At 37.1% G+C, this 21,575-nt stretch overlaps 2 protein-coding genes across 2 annotated transcripts; both read right to left on the bottom strand.

Moving 5' to 3' along the window:
• Positions 1-4,400: 4,400 nt before the first annotated feature.
• Positions 4,401-7,939, bottom strand: LOC137957318 (sugar transporter ERD6-like 16). The gene is made up of 18 exons (XM_068805073.1): positions 7,727-7,939; positions 7,406-7,468; positions 7,069-7,158; positions 6,935-6,994; positions 6,767-6,832; positions 6,613-6,678; positions 6,456-6,531; positions 6,290-6,354; positions 6,106-6,198; positions 5,938-6,018; positions 5,769-5,853; positions 5,635-5,681; positions 5,496-5,558; positions 5,344-5,403; positions 5,183-5,236; positions 5,032-5,091; positions 4,826-4,940; positions 4,401-4,716 (listed from the first exon to the last, which is right to left on the bottom strand). The coding sequence occupies exons 1-18, from the start codon at positions 7,922-7,924 to the stop codon at positions 4,601-4,603; spliced, it is 1,458 nt and encodes a 485-aa protein (XP_068661174.1). The 5' UTR covers positions 7,925-7,939; the 3' UTR covers positions 4,401-4,600.
• An 11,293-nt stretch (positions 7,940-19,232) lies between these two features.
• Positions 19,233-21,575, bottom strand: LOC137956571 (probable LRR receptor-like serine/threonine-protein kinase RKF3). Its single transcript, XM_068804113.1, has one exon. The coding sequence runs from the start codon at positions 21,416-21,418 to the stop codon at positions 19,490-19,492; it is 1,929 nt and encodes a 642-aa protein (XP_068660214.1). The 5' UTR covers positions 21,419-21,575; the 3' UTR covers positions 19,233-19,489.

The raw sequence follows: 21,575 nt of genomic DNA, 5'->3' as shown, positions 1-21,575 counted from the left end.
ACTCTAAAGCAAAAATTTCATGGAGTATTAACACTCCAATTCAACTTGTAGAATTCCTTTTTCAGCTTCTTCAGCTTCCACAAATGGTAAAGGGTTCACTCCTTATAGAGGGGTAAGGGTGGTTGAACCATCTCCTTTTCTCTCCCTTAATGCTCTTCACCAAGTCCTCAACCCATGAAAATTTTGACATGTGGCAAGAACAAATCCTCGTCTCATTAGATTTTGACACGTGGTAGGATCAAGTCCTCATTCAATTTTTTGCCTCTTCTTCTGTCTACTTTTGCACTGGTTACTACGCTTTAGCTTCAACTTAGCTCTTGCCACCTTTGCTCAGCTCAGACTTTCTGCTTCTGCATCAGCCAATTCTGTCACGATTTCTATGTTTTCACTTAGCTTAGCTCTTGCATTCTCATAGCTTCAATCCCTCCATCTTCGCTCAGCTCAGCCTTTCCATTTCTGCATTAGTCGATTTCGTGTCGGTTCCTATGCCCTTCACTTCAGCTCAACTCTTGCCTTTACGTCTGTTCAATCTCGCCACCTCCGCTCAGCCTTTCTGTGGTGGCTTCTATGCCTTTGCTTCAGCTTAGCTCTTGCCTTCGCATCTTTTCAGTATAGCCACCTCTGCTCAACTCAGCCTTTCAGCCTCTGCGTCAACCGACTCTACATTGGCTTCTACGCCTTCACTTCAATTCGACTTTGCTTTAGTTCAGCTTTGTCTTAGCATCGATTCTTTCGCCACCTCCACTCAGCTTGGCCTTTCTGCCTCTACATGAGTTTCTATACCTTTGCTGCAACTCAGCTCTCTCGCGACCTCCGCTCGGCTCAACCTTTTCGCCTTCATGTCAATTTATTCTGCACTGCCTTTTGCGCCTTTGCTTCTCAACTTTGTTGTATCGCCGACTTGGCTTAGCTATTATTGACCGGTATTATTGACCGTGTGTTGACTCCAAGTAGGAGGTAAGGAGGATTAGGATCAGGTGATATGCTTAATCCTCTCCCTCAATGTATATATTTATAATAATGAGAAGACTTACAATTACATCATTACCCTTTACCCTAAGAAGAGTAAGAAAAGGACAAAAAAAAAGAGAAAATTACATCTTGCTACTATACTGTGATCTTATCTTCTAACATCAACAAGTCATAGGAAATAAATGGGGTTTTAGGAACAAAGTCAATGAGGATAACCAAATAATGAGAAACAAAGCTAGGTTAGTTGATAAAAGATATCCTGAGAAAAAAGAATTGATTTTGAAGAAACTTATGCACCCAAAACAAGACTAGAGGTAATTTGAATCCTATTAGCCTATGTTTGTCACATGATATTCAAATTGTACCTAATGGACGTAAAAAGTGCATTCCTAAATGGGTAAATTCAAGAACAAGTTTATGGTAAACAACACGAAGGATTTGAATACATGAGTAAGTTTGACCATGTATACAACTACATCTGGGTTAAAGCAAGCTCCTAGAGCATGGTATGAAACATTAAGTGAATTCTTAGAGAAAAACGGTTGTAAGAGAGATAATGTAGATAAGACTCTATTTACAAAGAACTATGATCAAAATTTGGTTACCGTTCAAATTTATGTGGATGATATCATATTTGGTTCTACAAATCCCTCTCAATGTCAAGAATTTGCGAGTGTAATGAAAATTGAGTTCTAAATAAGTTTAGTAGGTGAACTCATATTCTTCTTTGAATTTCAAGTAATGCAAACCAAAAATGATTCATTCATAAATCTATCCAAATACACTAAAGGATTGCTTAATAGATTCGATTTTAAAAATCCTAAGTCAATTAGTATAGTAATAAGTTCATCCTTGAAACTTGACTCTGACAACTCTGGTAGGGCCATAGATCAAAAACTCTATTGTAGCATGATAGGATTCCTACTTTACCTTTCAGCCAATAGACTGGATATAATGTTCTCGGTATACCTATGTGCTAGATTTCAATCCGACCCTACAAAATCTCAGTTAGTAGCTGTGAAAAGAATTTTCCATTATCTATCTACTTGGAACGCCAAACTTAGGTCTTTGGTACTCAAGCTCATCAGCTATTGATCTAGTAGGTTACTCCAATGCCTATTTTATCGAATACAAAGTTGATATAAAGAGAACGAGTGGTAGTTGCCAACTACTTGGAAATATACATGTCTCTTAGTTTTCCAAGAAACAACATTCAGTTGCACTATCCACCACCGAAGCTGAATACATAACATGTGGAAGTTGTTGTGTTCAATTTGTTTGGATGAAACGACAACTAGATGATTATGACTTAGAGCAAAGAGACATTCCAGTCTTTTGTGACAATATGAATGCCATAAGTCTAAGTAAGAACTCCATTCACTACTCTTGATCAAAATACATAGAAATAAGACATCACTTCATCACAGAGTTAGTTCAAACCAAAGTGATTAGAATCAAATTTATTCCTATTGAAATCCAGCTAGCGGACATCTTCACAAAACCATTAGGACTTGATCAGTTCTCAAAGCTTTGAGGAGAACTAGGCATGAGCAACCCACCTTGATCCGCTTAGGCTAATAAAATTGAGCTTAAAAGACAGATCCCATACTACTAATGCCATAAGAGTGAAGTAGAAAAATAAAATATTTACATTTCAATCACTTCAGAAAGGGCATTGATTGATTGATCAATTTGAAACAAAATGATCGATCATTCACGCTACGAAATGAGAAGTTGAAAAGTTTTAAATGACCTTTCATTTCATTTCTCATTCCAAAACCCTTCCAACTTCAAGCCTTAGCGATTTTCTACCTTCCAGAGCCTTTGCTTTCAATCCTATTTAGATTTTAGGGGTATTCCACCTCAAAATCTGAACAATGAACCCTTTTCTTCACTACCTCCACCAAGTCCTAACTTTTCAAGATGGTTTACACTAAGGTCATGGCTCAGAAGCATACTCCATCAAAAGAACCCAACACATGCAATGAAATATTGAATTGGTGAGAACACTTTTGTACTCTCAAACACAAGATTAAGTATTTTTTTTTTTTTGCTTCTTAAAGTATTATTGAGCTAAGTAGGGTGGATTTGAATTTCTATTGGAGGGAAATACAATACTTTGAAGAATTGCTCCTCCCCTACATGGGTATTTTTGAGAGAGAGGAGGCTATTTACCTCCGGCCGGTAAAAGTCTTCTTTTCCATTTTGGAAGTAGATGAACTTTCCCCAAACAACCTAAGGATCACTTTATATGTGAAGAAAACTACCATGTCTATTAACTCTATTGACTTGAATGACATCTTGGGGAGAACCTTCACACGCATGACACGATATGTTAAGGAAAATTAGCCAATCAACCTACATGATGATCTCCCACAAAATATTCAAGACCCCATACAATTAGGTTTTTTTTTTTTTTTTGGCAAACTACCAGAAGTTCCTACGAGGTGAAGATCAATGACCTCACTATGGCACAATGAGTCATCATGGAGAGAGTCACACATGTCCTCAACCTGAGGAAAGGGACTTCCTCCCATTTGAGTACGACTAACATCTTTTGGATGCGGGCCATCATTTAGACGGTGAAATTCAACTTTGGGTACTTCATGGCATGTAGGATGATGGGCATAGTGATTGGATCATGAGCAGATGATCTCCAGTTTTCTCATGAGATTATGGCCATCCTACGCCATTGTGGGGTTGATCTCATCGATGAAGAGAGCATTGACATGATGAGGAAGATGTCAATAAGTGAGACCAAAGTTGGAAAGTTTGGCTTCACCAAATGGTGAGGTCAATGGGTGTAAAAGAAAATAATAAACAATGAGGCACCTTAAGTCATCGGCTCAAGGTATGAGATGATCGCTGAACCTCAAGCCAACTAGTTCTAGTTTGCAAAGAGGAGACGGACCACTAAAGAAGCTTCCTTCTCCATGGACCGATTGAGAGCATTGGTGGTTGAAGTGCACGATGTTCAGGCCACTTAGGCAGCAACCTAGTGACTTGGTCTAATAAGAAACAATGTTGTAGCTCAATCCACCATAGAGGTTGAATACAAGGCTATGATACAAACACTGAATGAGATAGTATAGCTTCCATCTTTACTGAGTGAGCTTGGGTTTTTGATAGAGACTCCCGTGTAGCTTTATTGTGACAATTAAGTAATCATTCATATTGCTATAAATCCAGTATTTTATGAAAGAACAAAACACATTGGGATTAACTATCATTTTATTCATGAAAAACTTAAGATTATTAGTATGCATTACAGTCCTTCCAAGAATCAGAGCTCATCCTCACTAAGGCAGTTGCAAGCACTACACTTAATGTTCATGTTCTAAACTTAGGGTGTTTGATGTCTTTGTACCTTCAGCCTATATGGGGGTTTGTTTATTTTCTCTAAGTGACCAGGGTATTTTTTATAAATAGGGACTTAATGCCATAGAAATCCCTGCAAAAACTGCGGATAATTGGTTGCCTCAACATTTCCAAATAAAATTTTACAAGGAGATCATACCTATAATGATGCCACTATCATTAATCGAGACCAACAAATCACAATGGAAAAAATTGCAAATTCCAAAAAGCTCTACATTTCTAGACAGAACATCATTCTCTTCGTCTTGCTTTATGAGTTCATGTCTGCCTGTATTTCTTCAAGGGTCCGCCCCTTTGTTTCAGGGACTACCTTTGCTACGAAAACAACTGCTATTGCAGAGACTGCGGCGTACAAGAAAAGTGTACCTGAAACCAAACAAAAACATCAATCGCCAAAACAAAGAAGTCGACCAGTTCCTGTTAGTATTCCAACAAGGTACAGCCAAATTACAGAGATCTGATGAATTCTGCTCACCTGGTGAGCTCCAGCTCATGAGAAAGTTGAAGGTGAACGAAACAGCCCAAGATCCGAACCAGTTGACTGAGGTGACTAAACTCCCTGCGATGCCCTTTATATTAATTGGGAAAATCTGCAGCAAATTCAAATCTTTTAGTCAAGGAATTTGCACATTCAGTAGCTACGGATTTCATGTTCAGGTACTTTCAATGCTAATCTCCTACCTCAGACATCATAACCCAAGGAACTGCGCCCATTCCCAGTGAGAACGATCCTAAGAATAGCTGATCCAAACATAAGATTGGAGTAACTAATGAGATTTCACAATTAACCGGCTGAATTCAATTTATTGTTTGATGTCCAGAATTAGCTTACCAAAATGCCGGACAGAGCTAATATGGGGACCCAACCTAGTAACATTCCATGTGCCTGTTTCAGAGAATGTAAAGTGTCAGTATCCCTTTGGAGAAACATTTACAGGCAGATATGGTCTGAGGTGAAAGATGTTTGTTTTGACTAGGGAGTTTGGTGATTACCTTCAAGTACAATGAAGTCCCTGTCAAGAGGCAGCCCAGGCATGTGCCAGTGGAAGAGAACTGAAACAAGATTTATTCGATAGCCTTTTCAGTTGTTTTACCCAAAAACAATCTTTATTTGCAATCCTATTGGTCTGTATGTTATTGCCTACCATCAAGAGAGGTCTTCTTCCAGATTTGTCCATCAACAGAGCACCCAAGGCTGTAATAGGAATCTGAAACACAGTGAAGGCCGTAAGAAATCTGGATTATACGGTGGTAGAACTCCAAATATGTTGAAAGAGATGGTACCTGAACACAACCCATGGCTATAGTCCCAAGCTTGCCAGAAGAAAATCCTGATATTTTATAGAAATAATTAGAAACTTTTGTCCAGTAGAATGAAAGATATGAAAGTAGCAGAGAGCAATGAAAATTTGAACTACCTGCTGAAACAAAAGTCTCACTAGCATAGAAAAGAATTCCATTAATCCCACCAAACTGTTGGAAGATCATTAGTCCGACTCCCACCTGAAGTTCGAAACATTCTTACTTTCAGTTACCTTCGTGACGGGAGAAATTGAAAATGGTTTTTAGTGTAACAAAGATACTCACAATTACTGATCGTGCATATCTCCTGTTAAACAAGTCCAGTATTTTGCCCTTTGGCAGATTCTCAAGAGTTTCTATATAATCCTGTGTTTCCCATTTCCTGATATCAGTCACAACTCACAGCTCTTTACCATCAATCAGATTGGTGCTCACAGAGTTGAAATTACTTACTTTAATTTCCGCTGCTTCATTAGAGATATCTGCATCCTTTCCGCGAAGTCTCCGCAAAGCAACCTCAAAATCTTTTTGACGGCCAACTTTTGCCTACATGGTTTTTTTTTTCCACATCTAAATGTTATCTTATTTTCATTTCAAGCTTACAGAGATGGCCAACTACAGAAGTGTTATAATTTACCAGCCATCTAGGAGACTCAGGAATGAAACAGAGCCCAATGAGAAGAATAACACTAGGAATTAGTCCTGCAAGCAAAACCCACCATAAACTCCAGACCAGAAATCCAACTTTGTAAACTGTGCTTCTGAAAATTTAGACGATATTCAGTCCAGAATAAGGGCGGTACCTGTTAGTGCTAGCAAACGCCAGGGGACAATTGTTCCAATGATGAATGCTACTGATACACCAGTACAGATCATGAGCTACAAGGCAAAAGAAAAGAGTTTATACATTTCAACGAGCAAGAAAACCAACTGGTTGCAGTCATCTAATCCAAAGATCACCTGATTTATAGTTGTTAGCCCTCCACGAAGATTCTTTGGTGTTATTTCTGCTATGAACACTGGAACCTGTTATACATGAAAAAGAAGAAGAAGAATAAGAAAAAGAAGAAGAAGAAGAAGAAGAAGAATAATGGAAAAAAAGGGTGTAACTTACCACATAAGAGAGAACACCGATACCATAACCTGTGCAAAATCTTCCAATATCCAGAGACAGAGCACCCTAAATCAAAGACAATATAGAGAATGAGACGAGTTCGTTCTCTGAGAATTCAAATTAAGGCAATAATTCAAGTAATAAACATCAACAGAGCATATGACAAACCTGGGAGAAGTAAACAGCTAACCATCCCACAAGGCAGCAAATAGCTGACATGCCCATCGCCTGAATAATCAAGAAAGAGCAATTAGAGTGAATGAAATTGAATGACAGAGACCATTGTTAGTAAACCCCCTTACCCCTTTTCGACCAGCAAAATCAGCTATACGGCCACTGGTGACGGCTCCAATCATTGCTCCAATGGTGACTATGGATCCAAATAATGAATACTGAAGAACAGAAAGAACAATGTCATCCCTTGTTCAGTTTTTTCTTCTGCAGCATATTCGGCTCGCAAGCTATTTATTGATTTTTCAGTTCACAGATTTTTCAAGTAGTATAAGAGCAATTTACTTTCAGAAGAATTTTTTGTTTAGATTAGTTACAAATAAATTCTAAATTAGCAACTAATCGATTAGATTAGGATCAATAATGGTCTCATTGGTATGACGTTGTAAGGAAAGACCGGATACAAACCTCAGCTAATGATAGACCAAGATCTTCCCTGATGTCAGCCTGAGTCGGTGCTGAATAACCCATCTGCAAAAACCAGTGAGCCGTGCTCAAACAAGAGCGACGGCAAGGAATAAAACTCAAAATCACTCCATGAGATATGCATCGGCAATGCCGTCTGCCGGATATTGTTTGAAAACAAAACCGGCGGCAATATCTGCTGTTTGATAGACCTTTAACTGATAGATCGAAACTGAGACAGTTAAATCTCTTTCTTCTCATGAACCCAAAAATCAGATACGACTACTTCCAAATCCTGAAAAACAAGAAGTCTTCATCACTTACACAAATCCCGAATTCAAAGGAGCCGCAGACTGCGACGAAGGTGCTCAGCAGAACCATGCCAATGGAGCCTCCATCGTGAGCACCACCTTCTTCTCGCGCAATGACTATCTTCTCATAGTTATCGATGAGAGGCCGATTCATCTCCTTCACTTCCCTAGTGTTGCTGCTCCCATTTTCAAGGTCTTGATCTATTGCCATTTCTATCCTTCTCTCCTTCAGTACATCAAATTTGTAGGACAGTAACAAGAACAGAGAAGGAAAAGGGATAAAGTCAGATCAAATTATTAACGCGGACAACCCAAGAAGCAGAACGAAAAGCGAAGAGGTTCTTCTTCTCTTCAGTTACAAATGGGCTTGACTGGAACATTTATAATAAGGGAAGTCAGAGAAATGTGGATTTAGACAGAATCAGAGCACATTTTATGCAAAAGGAAACAAAATAAAAGAAAGAAAATCAGAGGGAGAGGAATCCTTGTGGAGGTTTAGCTGTCAAACGAATAACGGGATGCAGACCAGCTTCAAGTAAGGTTGGCTGCTACTTTAGATAAATGGGCAGCTAACGTGGATTTGAAACTATCTGACGTGGAAGATTTGTTTGCCTACCGAAACCTCCGTCGTTTATCTTAAAACAAGATTATCATTTCCCATCACCATTGACTCCCCTTCGATTGGTGAAGAACTTCTCAATTCGCAGTTCTTCTTTTATCGTCAATGGGTTTATCTAGTTCTTGATTCTTGACGTGGCAGACTCTTGCATCCTTTCTTAAATCCTTAAAACTCTCCCAGCCCATTATTCATTTTTTTTTTTTATTCTTGACGTGGCTTCATTAGTATCTAGGTAGAATTGCCGTCGCAGACTCATGCATCCTTTCTTAAAATCATTAAAAGTCTCCCCAGCCCATTACTCATAGTTGGGGGAGCAAAGATTTTATTTTTATTTTTTTATCTGCCTCTTGCTCGTCACCAGCAGCCATGACTGTATTGTAATGGTCGGGCCATCTGTACCAGTACCAAGCCAGTGTAGAACAGAGGACAATACAGAAGAAAGAACAAACAGATGAGATCATGGTAGGTGGGTCGATCTGATTTCAGTCTGAAAAGAACTGATAGAGCCACACATAAGGATTAGAAAAAGAATTGAAACGGAAACTCTCATGCGATCGGATCTCAGAGAGCTATTTCCCAGATTTGAATCGTTTAGTTTTACAGTGAGTCTGATTTGGGAAGAACTTGGTTGGAAACTGCATCACATGATGTCCGCTAGGGAATCAAGATTCGGTGCCAGCATGTTACGTACTGTTGTCGACTGGTTTTCTTCTCAACACCAGAAACAGGACGAAAGAAGCAAACCAGCGACAACCTAAAGGGTAAAGAACTGGCAAACAAATAAGAACAGCAGCAGTTCAAGATGTAAGAGTCGAATCTTGTCTGTATACTTTGTTAATATCTCAGATATAGAGAGAAGTTAAAGTAATCGGATTCAAAATATTTATGATTTTTTTTTTTGTTGTTGGAATGATTAGTATGTTCATGGAAGCACCTCTCATGGTCATACATATGTGATTGGTCATTTGTCACAGGCTTAAAAAGTAGGAACAAAATGTAGTGGCTAGATCTAATGTTGAGGCATAGTACAGAACAATAGCACATGCTACATGTGAGATGATTTGGATCCAATCACTTCTGTCAAATCTTGAAGTGAATATGAACTAGTGATGATTATGAATTGTGATAATCGAACATCTTTTCTATTGTTAACAATTCAGTATTCCACGAGAGAACTAAACACATGGAAGTTGATTGTTATTTTGTAAGAGATTAGGTGTTGAATGGTAAAATTACTACAAAACATATCAGAATAGAGAATTAACTTACAAATCTCTTCATAAAATCTCTTCAAGCATATATAAAAGAAAAATATCGAGCCTAGTAGCCCCATAGCTTCTTGGGCAGGCTCTTGAGAAAGCTATCATTTTCCTTCTTTCTTCTTCTTCTTCTTCTAGTTGTTGTTCTTTTTGTTATTTCTCTCATGAAACAAACTTCAATAAATTAAGCACAAAATCTCTTGATGAGCATATATTACATAACAATATTTAAAATATTACACTTAATCTTAGGTAATTCAACCACAATTACAAGCATATGCAAAAGTGGTATTTAAAAAACTCAATAATTAGAGTTTGAAAAGTTGTGGAAATGCCCCGAATTTTATTGTGATGAAATATATTCATAGTAGACTCACAATCAAAGCTTAATTCATTTGAGTTAGGTGCACTCCTATTATACATAAACCTACTTTAATCAAAATAGTGGACAAGCTTAACCATGGTCACATACCTTTATTGCAATGTTAAAACGATATATACCAATGTATTTGACAAATTATAAGCTAAAAAGATATGTAATTGGTATCAGAGTCATGGAAAGCTAAACCTTGAATATCCAGGTATGGAGGAAGCTATTATAATTTTTTTATATCTTAATCATCAGGGGAATTAACTTACTTCGCAATGTTATAATGATTTTACTATTCATACGGGACATCACCCAAGTCACGTTGAGTCAAGGCCGTGTTGTTGTTGTCGTGGATAGGCGAAGGCATTGAGGGCCACTACTCATAAGTCGTTGACAGATGTGTATTTGATCAAGAAGATGATGAACAGTAAATTAATTATGATATTATGAACAATAGTTTGCTTCGTTCATGATTACCTTATACTCAGTTTATAATATGTTTACTTCATACTAGGATATTCCTCCTTCTGGTTTTCTTTTACCACTGTTAGTTGTAGTGTAATTTAGTTTACTTTTAGATTACTTAAATTTTATTATTTTAATTGTGTTTTAAATCTTAATTTGTTACAAAGATGACATCCAGTAGTAGGATTACCAAATCAATTAAAAATGCATCTCTCATTGAATATAAAATTCAACAATAATTAAATGATTAGACAATTCCGTCCATTCAACCAACTTCAATTTATAAGAAAGAAACTTTCACCCTTTCTAGTACCATGGGAATTAAAACCATGGAACAAACAATCAATCTTGAAAATCAAGATTCAACTCTAAAATTATTAGAGTTAACAGATCTCAAGATACTGAGAAGAAATATATACATATTGGGTGCATACAAATTACGTTCAAACCCTTGACCTTATTAGGGATGAACACATGTCTGCAGGCTATTCTTCGAGATGTCGCTATTTGGATTGGAAACCCTCATTAATGGGTATTGTGGAAACGAGTCTCAGTAGAGGACCCGTTTATTTTAATGTCCATCCAAACCTCACCTATCTTTAACAGATAGGAATTTGTTAGAATCATTCCAGTTGAGGATTCTAACACATGGATATAATTTCATTCCTGGAGCTGAAACCATTGCAGTCATTACAAGGATTCATTTCAAAATTATGAATACCTTAGACACTTACCAGATCAGGGTAAGACATTTTTTATCTACACCGATCTTATGAGTGGAAATGTTGCCACTCCCTTCATGATCAATTGGGAGGAACAACAATCCTGTAAGGATGATTCCTCATTAAAAGGAATCCACATATCCGACACCCAAATTCCTCATGGTGTCTACACCGAAAGGGAGCATGAGCGAACCTCTCCCACTCCCAGTGAAATAACTTGTTTCAATATGTCATTATGATTTTTACGCCCACACAGATTGACCACGATCCACCACCACCATTTGTGGTGGATAAAGCAACCATTAAAGCTGAATTCTTTCACCCCCATAATCTAGGTTTCAAAAGATGGTTTTTTTACACCTATGGGGACGCAGAACGCATGAAAATTTCAAAGGACTTTTATCTTTATTTGGAAACAAATAGGGTAATTATGTTTTTTGTTGATTGGTTTATGTGTTTTAGATTGAAGTAAGCGGAGAATGACCATTAGTTTCTTCCACAGATTCCACTCTTTTAACCCTAACGAAAGAATGACAGTTTCAATCTGGCACAACCATCAGATCAGTACATCCTCCAACTGATTCGATAAAGCTTGAATTTCCAAGCTCCTCAGGAAAATTCCCTGATTATGTAGAGGCAGTTGCTTTTGTTAATCCTGAACCCATTCTTAACATCATGGGTCAAATCAGGAGACAAAACAATTTTACTAATTTAAATCTCAAAACAATTGGCCAACAACTAATTCGTATTGAAGATTTATTAGATAAAGGTAATCCAAAAAACTATTGTCAAAATCCTTATGATTTATCTTCTGGAAAATTACCTTTGTTGATGAACAATAAACCGCTCATCAAACCACCTATTCCTATTAGGAACTTCAAATTTGATAATAATTCTGAAGTTGTTGATGAATTATTATCTCGGCTTGGAAGATTGAATCTTTCTGAAGATCAATTAAAACAAACCAAAGAAGCAAAAACTGCTGAGATTCTGAAAAGTATTCAAACATTAGAATCTCACAAGGATTTAATTGAAGATTCATCGCAAAATACTGAGGAACAAAATACTGAGGATTTAACTCCTTCAGCATATTCTGATTCTGATATTGGTCAAGACTCTAATCTCAAAGATTTATGTTTAATCAATGTTAATTAGACAGAAGAAATTCTTCAGGAAATGATTCAAGACCCGAGTATCCAAAAATTAGAAAATGAGAAAAAGTCTACTCGGCAATGGGATTTTCTGAATAAACATTATTACCATAGGCCTACACTCAGGACCTATTGTATGAAGAGAATGTTTATTTAGATAAAAAAACTTATGATGGTAAATCCATTTATGAATGAAATATAGATGGATTATCTGAGTATCAGATATTAGAATATTGTCGTCGAATGCTTACGTATTGTACAATCTGTCGACAACATAAGAATTTCGATCAAGGAATTGCAGTAATGCTTACTGCAGGGTTTTCTGGAACCCTCAAAGGTTGGTGGGATAATATCCTCACCCTTGAACAAAATTAGGAAATTTATAATTCCAAAAAGGTTATCAAAACTGAATATGGCCAAGCCTACCTCGGTGAGGACGATGCAGTTTATACCTTAATTTCCTGTATTGTCCACCATTTCATTGGAAATTTGACTTCCCAATCAGATAAGGGAAGAGAGGTTTTGCAAAATTTTAGATGTAGAACACTTAGCCAGTTTCGCTGGTATAAAGATGTTTTCCTCACTAAGGTTATACAAAGACCAGATGCCAATAATGAATATTGGAAAGCAAAATTTATTGATGGTTTACCAACTCTTTTTGCCAACAAGGTAAGAAAAAAGGTTAGGTAATGAGGTAAGAATTATAAACTACCATAAATATACATATGGTCGCCTTACCAGTGCTATTATCCAAGAAGGACTGACCTTATGTAATGATTTAAAGCTTCAAACTCAGCTTAAAAAATAAAATCTTACTGGAAAACGTGAGCTTGGTGAATTCTGTGAACAATTTGCTTGTGACACAGGATCACCACCTTCCAATCAAAGGAAGGGAAAAGGTCAAGTCTCTCATTCTAAGAGACAGGAACCCATTCACACCAGAATAGGAGATATTCAAAAAGATAATCTCATCAAAAAACTCGACATGAACCTAGGAGACTTCCTCCTCGTCAGAAACCACCTCCTAGAAGGAATCCTCCAAACAAAAAGAATATTGTATGTTACAAATGTGGTAAATTAGGCAACTATTCAAATAGATACAAAACCAAAGAGAAACTTAACCAACTTCAGATTGATGAAGGATTAAGGATTCAGTTGGCTAAAATTCTCTTAAATTCTGATTCTGGGGATGATATTGATTATGCCTCATCCAGCCAATCAGAAGAAGACCAAGATTGTAGTTGTTCACATCTACAATCTGTGATACAAATGCATCAGATTAATGTTCTTACTAATGAACAACAAATTTTGATCAAGAGGAAAATCCTTTTGCCAAAAGATATTTAATCAAAGAATATCTTGAACAAATTCAAAGTACTTCAAAGATACCTACCATTCCAGGGGTTAAACCTTATTATTTGAAGAAAATTATTGGTCGTTATGAAGAAACCAATTCTTCAAAACAACCAGTATCCATGTCCTCATTACAAGGAGAAATTAAAGAAATCAAGGTTGAATTAAAAGAATTAAAATCCCTTAAAAAGCTTGAACAAAAATGTGAACAAAATGGTTTGCATCAAGAAAAGAAATTTGATGATTCTTTCCTTGATCAAATCACCAAAGTCATCCATCAAAGATGACATACTGTCATTAATTTGGTTATTGATCAGAACTTTGTCATCCCCAAATTGACAACTCTAATTGATAATGGAGAAGACTTAAACTGCATCCAGGAAGGGTTAATTCCAACCCAATATTTTGAGAAAATCACTCAAACATTGGCCAATGCCAATGGAGACAAAATGAGAATTAAGTATAAATTAAACAATGCCTCCATATGTACTAATGATCAGTGCATCGTTACAGACTTCAAAATTTTTGTTAGTAAAAAATATGACTTAACAAGTCATATTAGGCACTCTTTTTCTGGAGAAAATTATGCCATTAAGGCATTGACAACCATGGAATTCTTGGTCAGATTAATAATAAACTTATATATTTCTCGTTCAAATCTCCACCTCAAATTAGTTTTATCAATGAGATTTCAAAATTGAGAAATGTGAAAGAACATCATCTTAGTTTCTTACATAAAGAGATTCAATTTTTAACTCTTGAACAACAGCTAGAAACTACAGCTGGAAACTACAGCGTTGAAAGAGAAAATTAGTTCTCTTCAGAAAATACTTACCCAAGAAATTTGTAGTGACATTCCTACAACTTTTTGGGATCGACATAAATATATTGTGTCTTTACCATATATTGATGAGTTCAATAAAAGAACCATCCCGACAAAAGCAAGGCCTAGTCAAATGAAACATGACTTACTAGACTTATGCAAAAAGGAAATCCAAAATCTCTTGGATAAGAAATTAATTAGAAAATCTTACTCCCCATGGAGTTTTACTGCTTTTATGTCAATAAAAATGCAGAAAAGGAATGATGTGTTCCTAGATTAGTGGTTAATTATAAACCACTCAATGATTGTTTGAGATGGATTCACTGCCCTATCCCAAACAAAAAAGATTTATTAAACAAATTGTTTTCTGCTAAAATCTTTTTGAAATTTGATTTGAAATCTGGATACTGGCAAATTCAAATCAACGAAAAGGATAAATATAAGATTGCATTCACTGTCCCTTTTGGTCACTTTGAATGGAATGTTATGCCTTTTGGTTTGAAAAATGCTCCATCTGAATTTCAGAATATCATGAATGATATCTTTGCTCCTTATTCTAAGTTTACAATTGTTTATATTGATGATATACTTGTTTATTCAGAATCTATTGATGCCCATTTTAAACATTTAAATGTTTTCAAAACAGTGATTAGAAAACATGGGTTGGTGATATTGGCACCGAAAATGAAATTGTTTCAGCCCTCTATTATATTCTTAGGTCACAATATTCACAATGGAAAAATAGTTCTCATTGCAAGAAGTATTGAGTTTGTTTCCAAATTTCCTAATGAATTATTGGAGAAAACTCAACTCCAGAGATTTCTAGGAAGTCTCAATTATATTGCTGACTATTATCCTCATCTGGCACAAGATTCAACAATATTGCATAAAAGACTTAGAAAGAATCCTGAGCCTTGGACTCCGAAATATATTCAGGCAGTCCAATTAATCAAAAGTAAGGTTAAACAACTCCCTTGTCTTAACCTAACCAATCTTTCTTATCCGAAGGTTGTAGAGACAGATGTCTCCCATCTAGGCTATGGTGGCATATTAAAACAAGTTAACCCAGCAGGTAAAGAAGAACTAGTAAGATTTACCTTTGGTAACTAGCATGATGCATAAATTAATTATTCCACTGTTAAACAAGAGATTTTGGCAATAATGAAGTGCATTCATAAATTTTAAGACGATTTATTAAATCAAAAATTTCTGTTAAGAGTTGATTGTTCTGCGGCAAAATCGATTCTTAAGAAGGATGTGAAAAATCTTACTTCCAAACAAATCTTTGCCAGATGGTAGGCGGAATTAAGCGCCTTTGATTTTGATATTGAACATATCAAAGGAGAATTAAACTCCTTACCTGATTTTCTAACCCGTGAATTTCTCCAGGGTCAAAATCAGGTATAACCCCAGAAGGGGCAATCCACCTCCAATCAGAGGTCGTGGAAATCAATCCAGAGGCCGAGGCCGAAAAAATCAAGATCAAGGAAATTCCTCAGAGAAGAAGGGCAAAGCCCCAGTGTCGTATAAGGAGACACTTGAAGCCGAACCAAAATATATTACTCTTCCTGAAAAGGACACAATTTTTATCCTCAATAAAGAGGACTTGGATGGTACCTTGGATTCCTAGGAGATGTTACAGAAATGGCTTGGAGAAGCCTACTGTCCCATCCGTGCAGAAAAATGATAGTATTTATTTGAATCTATTTTGGTTCATTTAAATTTCATAGCAATGCATCATACACTGTCTAATGTGGCTAAATGGGATAGCCCAAGAGCGTACAGTAAATGTACGATCCAGAGATTCTTGCATCCCTCTACATGGGGAAATTTTGATTTGGCTAAAGCAGCTAATCTTCCTAATGATAAGGAATTCAATTATTGAGACTATATGGATTCTTGGTATAATACCTTTTATTACCAAAATCCCTCCCATAGACATTTATAGTTTTTCCAGTGGGAAAAGAATGTTTATCAGAGGTCCTGGGTATATGCATGGTGGAACAAATTTGGGCCACCCCTTTCCATCTTAAACGAACCAATCAAGGTTAATTTTGTAAAATGGACTAAATCCAGTCCTGAGCTTAAAGCTCTGGGGTTTAACAAACCCCCTGATCACAGTGATGTCTTCACCTTCATTATGGTATTTTCTATACCATGGATTTGGAGATGGGATTACACTACAGACTTTAATGATAAAGGCCTTTCAATATTATTACAGACATTCCATGGTCGTTGGTAGAAAATTTTTCCCAATATTGATACTAAAGTTGCAGAAATTACGTCTGCTGTTATCCAGAATGAGAATAATCTTGGATTACATAGAATCCCGGAAGTCTATTATGACTCAACGAATTTATTTGGCACATTCAAAACTCAATTAAGGAGTATGTTTTTGAATATTTCGGAGAAAGATATTATGAAAAAATTACTGGAATCAATGAAGGATTCTATGGTTACTCAGTGCAATGAAGGCACATCCTCTCACCCAGCTAAAGACAACATATCTATCTCAGATCTATTTGCTACAGAAGAAGAAGAAGAAAATATCGAAGAGCATGATGATAATGCTACTGAGTCGTTACCAGATAGTCAACCTCTGGAAGATGACGAATATATTGCTGCAATGTTTCGTATGTTTGAAGCAAAACCTAAACACAAATAATAAGTTTCAAGATATGACTATGACAACAAAGTCAAAATCATCTCAATTATGGAGACAACATTCAAAGTAATCTCAATAATAGAGATAACTCAGCTCAGCACCTCAATTATAGAGGCTTCTCGCTTTATTAGTGGTGGATTGCAAAAATTGTTAGAATCCACTTTAGTTTCCAAAGAGTTGTTTTCTTTTATTAAAGCATCACTTGTTTTTCGGAGCTTTCTCTTTTGTACCCAAGGTTGCTTATTTGTGAGTTGTATTTGCTTGGAGTTTTATTGTAAGTATTCTATGATATTGTGAATAAGATAAGGTAGTAAGGGTTTAAAATTATTCTCTCTTTTCTTCTCTTTGCCTTCTGTTTTATTTTCTTATTTTCCCTCTGTAATTGGTATAGACCAATGTATTTGACAAATTATAAGCTAAAGAGATATATTTTTATCTTAATTATGGTTATACATATAAGACATGGGACCCATAATCAAGCTTATTAAAGTCATAATCTGTATCTATATCGTTGATTAAGGTATCTTAACAAAGAAAAAGCTTCAGTCCAACCATGATTCTTGTTCTAACGAGGCATTTCTGGAGAAAACTCTTCAACGAACCACTGAAGGAAAATGATGCCATTAGCCTTCTTCCAAACAGATTTCATCACTAAAAAACTAAACCCCCGAACTCAATTGTCAAATGACAGGAGTGTGCGTAGTAGTCGGTCGATTGATTCCTGAGTAGCCCAAAAAAGAATTTCTGCAACATGATACCCTGTCTCTTACAAGTCATTCTAATTCCCAACTTTACTGGTACAAAAATGACTTTTAACTACCAAGTAAGCCATGAAAACTGAGAAGGAGAAGAACAAAAGTGACTGTTTTAGTGGTATTCATAACCACTGTAACAAAGTATCGGGAAGTAATAATCAAAATCACCATGAGAAGTTACTCAGGAAACTTTTAGTAGATGGAGTGGCATCACTTTTCTTACAGATTTCATCCCAAACTTCAAAAAAATATAGATTTTCGCACATAAATTGTAAAAAGAAAAAGAAAAAGAAAGTAAAACAGAGGCAAGATAAAAGCATCCAATCAAAGTTGACATGTTTTGTATCAAAGTTTACTTGTTTCAGTAAAACCAGAGCTTGCAACTGCCCAGAATGAAATGATAAGACATTTGAGTATGTCGTTTTTTAGTCTGCATAAGTATCAACACTTGTCTGGTTGATTCAACATGGGAGTTGAGTCTAATTCTGTCTCAGATATGAAGGGTTTCATTTTCCAGTCAAAGATAATTTTGTGATCATGCATCATATCATCTGTCATAAGATTTACTAGAACAGAATAATTCCTAAGAAAAGTAAATTCACTACATCTACAAATGAATAATGTTAAAAACAAAAAGTCCCTTAAAAACTCACTTTCATTAAAATACTATTCCCTAAAACAAATGGTCAATCTATAACTCCAACTTCTTAAGCTTTTTTCTAGATCAAATATTCAAAGTTATACAAAAAATATGACATTTGTATTGTTGCACATTACCATGACACAAGTCAAGTTCAAGCTGAAATAGAAGACATTAAATTGTACAAAATTTATCCATTTGAACCAGTCACTAAAGCAAAGAAATTCTTGAATAATAGGAAAACTCTTACTTGTGGCTTATCTATCATGAAAACAGAAGGGACACACCGGTCCTGAAAGGACAAAGAATGTCAATGCCAGCAAAAGCATCTGTATTGTCAAGCTGTTACATGTCAAGAACTAAAACATCTACAAATAATTTCGAACAGGTAAGTTCATAGTTGTGGCCACATTAACATGAAAATAATGACAAGCACTATCTATTTGTAAATTCATTTGCAGAATTTTTAAAAACAAAAGTGGGACTAGGTTCAAAGTGTTGTTCATGACACCCTGAAAAGAAAAGTTCTAACCCCTGAACCCTGCAATTTCATATAGAATTAGTGCTAATTTCCATTGCACAACTGAGGGAGTAGATGGCCCTCCATTATTACTCAATAACCCTTGAGATAAAGTTGCTGAGTCAAACCACCAGATACAACATGAAGATCAGAAATACATATGAAAACAGTTCGGTTTAAAGCATGCCTTTTTTTTTAGATCTTAAGGCATACTTGTATGATAGTTATGACTCCTAGTGCTGAAGCATTCCTAAATTCAACCAACAAACTGAAACTTAAAAATGCAACTTCTGCATATAATTTAAATGTGTTATACACAAGCTATAAGTAAACAGTGCTTACAATATAAAAAAAAGTTGTTCAAATTATAAACCAGGTGATTTACAAATGTAACTTATACCAGAGTTGGAATGAATGCTCCTCAAGACTTCACATCATTCCATCTCCTTTTCAGTATTATCTGAACATGAATGACCCTCAAATGTAAAGGGCCGGTACCCGACACTACTGGAAAAGTGGCTTGACCCACTACTACTGATAGATTTCTCTATGTCCTCAATATTAGAAACAAGAGGAATAGGTCGATCTGGAATCGAAGGGACCTGAACATCTGTTTCCAGTATCTTCACAATTTGATCAATCGTGGGCCTAGCATGCAACTGTGGATGAGAACAAAGAACAGCAACCAACACATATTTCTCCATTACTTCCATTGGCCCTGCCTCAGGCATGCCCTCCTCAATAACATCTAATGCCTTCCCTTCCCTTACTAGTGACCAAGCCCAATCAGTGACAAGCCACGTCTGACTCTCACTGCTAGAGGTAAGAGCCTTCTTCCCACTCAGAAGCTCAAGAAGCACAACCCCAAAACTGTAAACATCACTTCTGTCTGTCAACTGCCCATATAAAGCATACTCTGGAGCAACATAACCCATGGTCCCTGCAACTCTAGTACTCAAATGCGTCATCCCTTCTGGAGTGAACTTTGCCAATCCAAAGTCTGCCACCTTGGGCTCAAAATTCTCATCTAAAAGAATGTTACTAGCTTTGATGTCCCTGTGTATAATAGCAGGTTGTGCGCCATAATGCAGATAGGCTAAACCCCTTGCTGTCCCCATGGCAATTTTTTGTCGGAGTGGCCAGCTTAGCTTCTTCCCCATGTTCCCGAACAAGTGATCATACAAGCTTCCATTGCGAACCAAATCACACACTATTATTCTCTGGTGGCCATCAAACGAGGCAGTTGCAGTACAATAACCTCTTAACCCAACAAGATTAACATGTCTAATACTAGCTATAACCTCTACTTCGTGAGTAAAGCTTGCATCTCCGGCAGCAGAGCAGTTCTTAAATCTCTTCAATGCCACTTCTGAACCGTCGAACAACACTCCCCTATAAACGTTGCCGTAACCTCCCTTACCAATGATGTTGTCTCTGGAGAAATTTCCAGTCGCCTCTTTGATCTCCTCAAAGGTGTACTTAACTAAAGTCGTGCTTGCGCCAATCTTATCCAAGCCAGAGATTGAATTTTCGGTAATTTTGATAAAATTTTGTTTCCTCCTTTTCTTGCACCGTCTCGACAAAAACCAGATAGCAACACTTGCGGCCAACAATCCAATAATACAACAGGCTAAAATAGCAACAATCATACCTTTCCGACTCTTGTTTGGCGACGAAGGGATCGGAAGGAGGAACAAGCAGAGGGCGGTGCCTTCATCGGCAGGACCAAAGCGGTTGGCCGATCCAGCGGCATAGATGAAAGGATAGGCGGAGCAACCGGTAACGTTCCCAACTTCTGATCCCGTAAGGTACGATGACCGGAGGCGGGTCAAGCTAGTTATACAAGTGGCACACGGCGAGTTATTCTCAAGCGACTGATTACAGGAGCGTCGCAGGTCCTGGAGAGAGGATTCAGGGATTAAATTCTCGAATTGGGAGCGGGTGGTTATGTTCATGCAGCCCTGGGAAATCCAATCGGTCTCAAAGCCGCAGAGGGATTGAATGTTAATATTTGGGATATATGCCCCAACCAACCGTTGGTAGGAGTCCCAACAAGACTTGGCGGCTTTGGCGGGCGGAAGAAAGAGACCGTCGGTGCGGAGATACTCGGCCTGGGCGAGGTGCAGGCCCTGAAGAGCGTACTGGCACTGCAAAGAGACGTTGGAGGGTATTGTATCCCCTACAGAAACGAGGAACTTGCGAAGAACAGAGAAGTTCAAGGGGCAGCCGGAACCCGAATCGGAACCGGCGAGCTGACGGGTAACAATGATTCGACTACCATGAGCAACAAAGGAGCTTGAATCTGGAGGTACCAGGAATGTGAAGAAGAAAAGGGGGAAAACAAAGAGAGGTCGACAAAACATTGAAAGCTAAAGCCGGCAAGAATCGAAATCCTCCGATCAGTGAAATGAACAAGAGAAGAAAAGAGAAAAGAGCAAAAGGGGAGATTGGGTTCGAGGTGACGGTCAACCCCTGATCGTCAAAAGGTACCGGCTTCCAAATCCTAGCCTTGCTTGAACA

The sequence above is a fragment of the Aristolochia californica genome, unplaced genomic scaffold (assembly GCF_029961685.1).
Source record: "Aristolochia californica isolate CCGP_79_NKW_82.1479 unplaced genomic scaffold, dmAriCali1.0.hap1 SCAF_2, whole genome shotgun sequence".
Taxonomy (NCBI): Eukaryota; Viridiplantae; Streptophyta; class Magnoliopsida; order Piperales; family Aristolochiaceae; genus Aristolochia; species Aristolochia californica.
Note: the sequence above shows the minus strand (reverse complement) of the source record. Positions and strands in the feature narration are given on the sequence as shown.